Raw genomic sequence first — 2,261 nt, 5'->3', positions numbered from 1 at the left:
ACGCTTTGAATCATTTCGCTTTTTTGGAGTCTGCAGGCACAAGGCACAAATCAATCAGACAAATATATAGTAATCGAATGGCGCTTTAGGTATATCCCCTCTTTTGGTAAAAAAAAAAAGGGGGAGTTAGCGTTATTGCCAAATCTGAATACAAAGGAGATTGGCTGTGACTTGCCGAAGATGTGTAAGTCTTTGGGCTACAATTCCTCAACGCCAATCAGAAATATGTCAATACGGTCCATATTGTATCTTTTCGTCCATTTAGGCCTAAATGCGCATTCCACTCAAAGTATAGAGCCACCTGATTAGTTTTAGATAACCCTGGTCTCTACCTATTGATTCATGCACACTCCCCCCTCCCTGGACTGTACGGTATATGGGCTTAAGTCAATAAAGCCTTGTTACTTCTATCTGTCAGGGAACTCAATTTCATACCGTGCATCAGGCGGTATTGTCCACCGTTCAGGAACGGTGGCATTAATAAAGCCAGATGATGTGCTATATGGTCTGTTTGTAGCGTGTCGGGCTATTTAAATAATAATAATAATAAACCATGAATTTAAGCACTTTATTTACAAAATGTTAAACACAATAAAATATAACATTTCAATATCATCATAGGGGTTTCATAAATTTATGGATATCCAACTTAATGAAATAACAATGGTTTTGTCAAAGAAAGAATTGCAATGGACCACACAGAATGACATGCTGGTGCAGTTAAATTTGTATAATATTCGATACTTCGATAGTCTACTTTTGTTTTAGCATAGAGGTTTTTTGACACAAGGTTATTAACCATGGACATCGGTGTGTAGTCATGGTGTTTATACACCACAACAAGATGCCCCATTTATTCCAGATGTACAATTAGAAACGCTCTCTTTCAACACAATACACCAATAGCATGAACCCTGTATTTCCTATACCCTTCGAAGTGCACTGACTGATCTGTCCCAATCTTACAAAAAAAATAGCCACATTTATATAAATACTCGAATATAAACGATAAATAATGTGCAATACAAAAGTAGTTAAATAATAAATAGGCTAATGTGCTAATACGAGAGATAATGCAAAGTAATAATAATGCGAAAATAATAAATAAGACGCCTGTGTGGGATAATAATAATAATAATGTGGGATATTGACAAACAGACGCGGAGATTTTCCCTAAAAACCCTTCTCTATAAAGATGAGCATCTAATGTCGTGATCTACACAAGACTTACCTTCAAGTAATGGCATGACATTTTTCAGTCCCCCAAAATTGCGCATTGCACTTAAACAAAAAAAAAAAACGAAAATAAAACAAATAACAAACAACTGACAACCAGGCTAGTCTGCCCTTTTTGCGCATGAGCGCATCTCCAACAGTCAAGAGAAATGGACAAAAGCTGTATTTAGAAAATAATGACACAATAGCATTAATAGTAATATCAATAATACTGTAGTAATAATAATACACATACGACTCTCGCTTGGGGGAGTGTAATCATTAGACTAGTGAGGTAATAAAAGAGCGCAACGTAATTTTGGCACACACACACACACGCACACACACACACACGCACACACACACAACAAAGGGATCCGACATTATTACAAATGCGTAAGTTTGGGCGCTTCCTGAATCCTTCCCTGAGACGCTTGTTGGTGAGAGGTCAGGTCTGTGTATGTAGGGTGGGGGTCACAGGGGCCGTGGTGGTGGTTGCCCGGGATCTGCGCGGCGCAGCTGTAGTCCACGCTGGCAGACGAGGGGTGGGGCAGGTGGCCCAGGTTGAACATGGGCCCCGAGGCTGGCATGGAATCGACAAAATTCCCCGCGCCGACATAAACGGGGCTGCCTTGTAAATTAGCGCCGTTGGCGAAGCCGCCGTTGCTCTGCATGCCGCCGGCGTGGTGTTCGATATACTCGGGGCCCGGGTACCGTTTCTGCTGATGCGGCAGGCAGCCGCCCAACGGCGCCGTGTAGGCCGCCAAGCCGTACATGTTCTGCTGGGGTTTGTGGCCGAACGACGGGGGCGACGGCGCGTCGTAGGCGCTCAGGCCGTTCACACTCTGGGAGAGCTGCGTGGAATATCCAATGTGGTTCACGCCACCGGGGCCGCTCAGCGGCGGGCTCCGGTCGCCGGGGGAATGGCCGCCCTGCAGGGGAGAGTGCATGATCCCCTTGGCCTTCTGGTCCTTCTTGTATTTCATCCGCCGGTTCTGGAACCAGATCTTTATCTGCCGCTCTGTGAGATTCAACAGGTTCGCCAT

General features: G+C 44.1%; 1 protein-coding gene across 3 annotated transcripts in view; it reads right to left on the bottom strand.

Moving 5' to 3' along the window:
- Nucleotides 1-549: 549 nt before the first annotated feature.
- hoxd3a (homeobox D3a) overlaps nt 550-2,261 on the bottom strand; it is a 9,758-nt gene continuing 8,046 nt past the window's right edge. For all 3 annotated transcript variants that reach the window (XM_084338981.1, XM_084338982.1, XM_084338983.1), the window contains one exon: nt 550-2,261. This exon is cut by the window's right edge and continues 137 nt beyond it. In XM_084338981.1, coding sequence (XP_084195107.1) covers nt 1,602-2,261 — 660 coding nt within the window. In that variant the 3' untranslated portion in view covers nt 550-1,601.

The sequence above is a fragment of the Notolepis coatsorum genome (assembly GCF_963971535.1).
Source record: "Notolepis coatsorum genome assembly, contig: SCAFFOLD_1145, whole genome shotgun sequence".
NCBI classification, from domain to species: Eukaryota; Metazoa; Chordata; class Actinopteri; order Aulopiformes; family Paralepididae; genus Notolepis; species Notolepis coatsorum.
The sequence above is the reverse complement of the archived record's forward strand: the minus strand, read 5'-3'. Positions and strand labels throughout refer to the sequence as shown.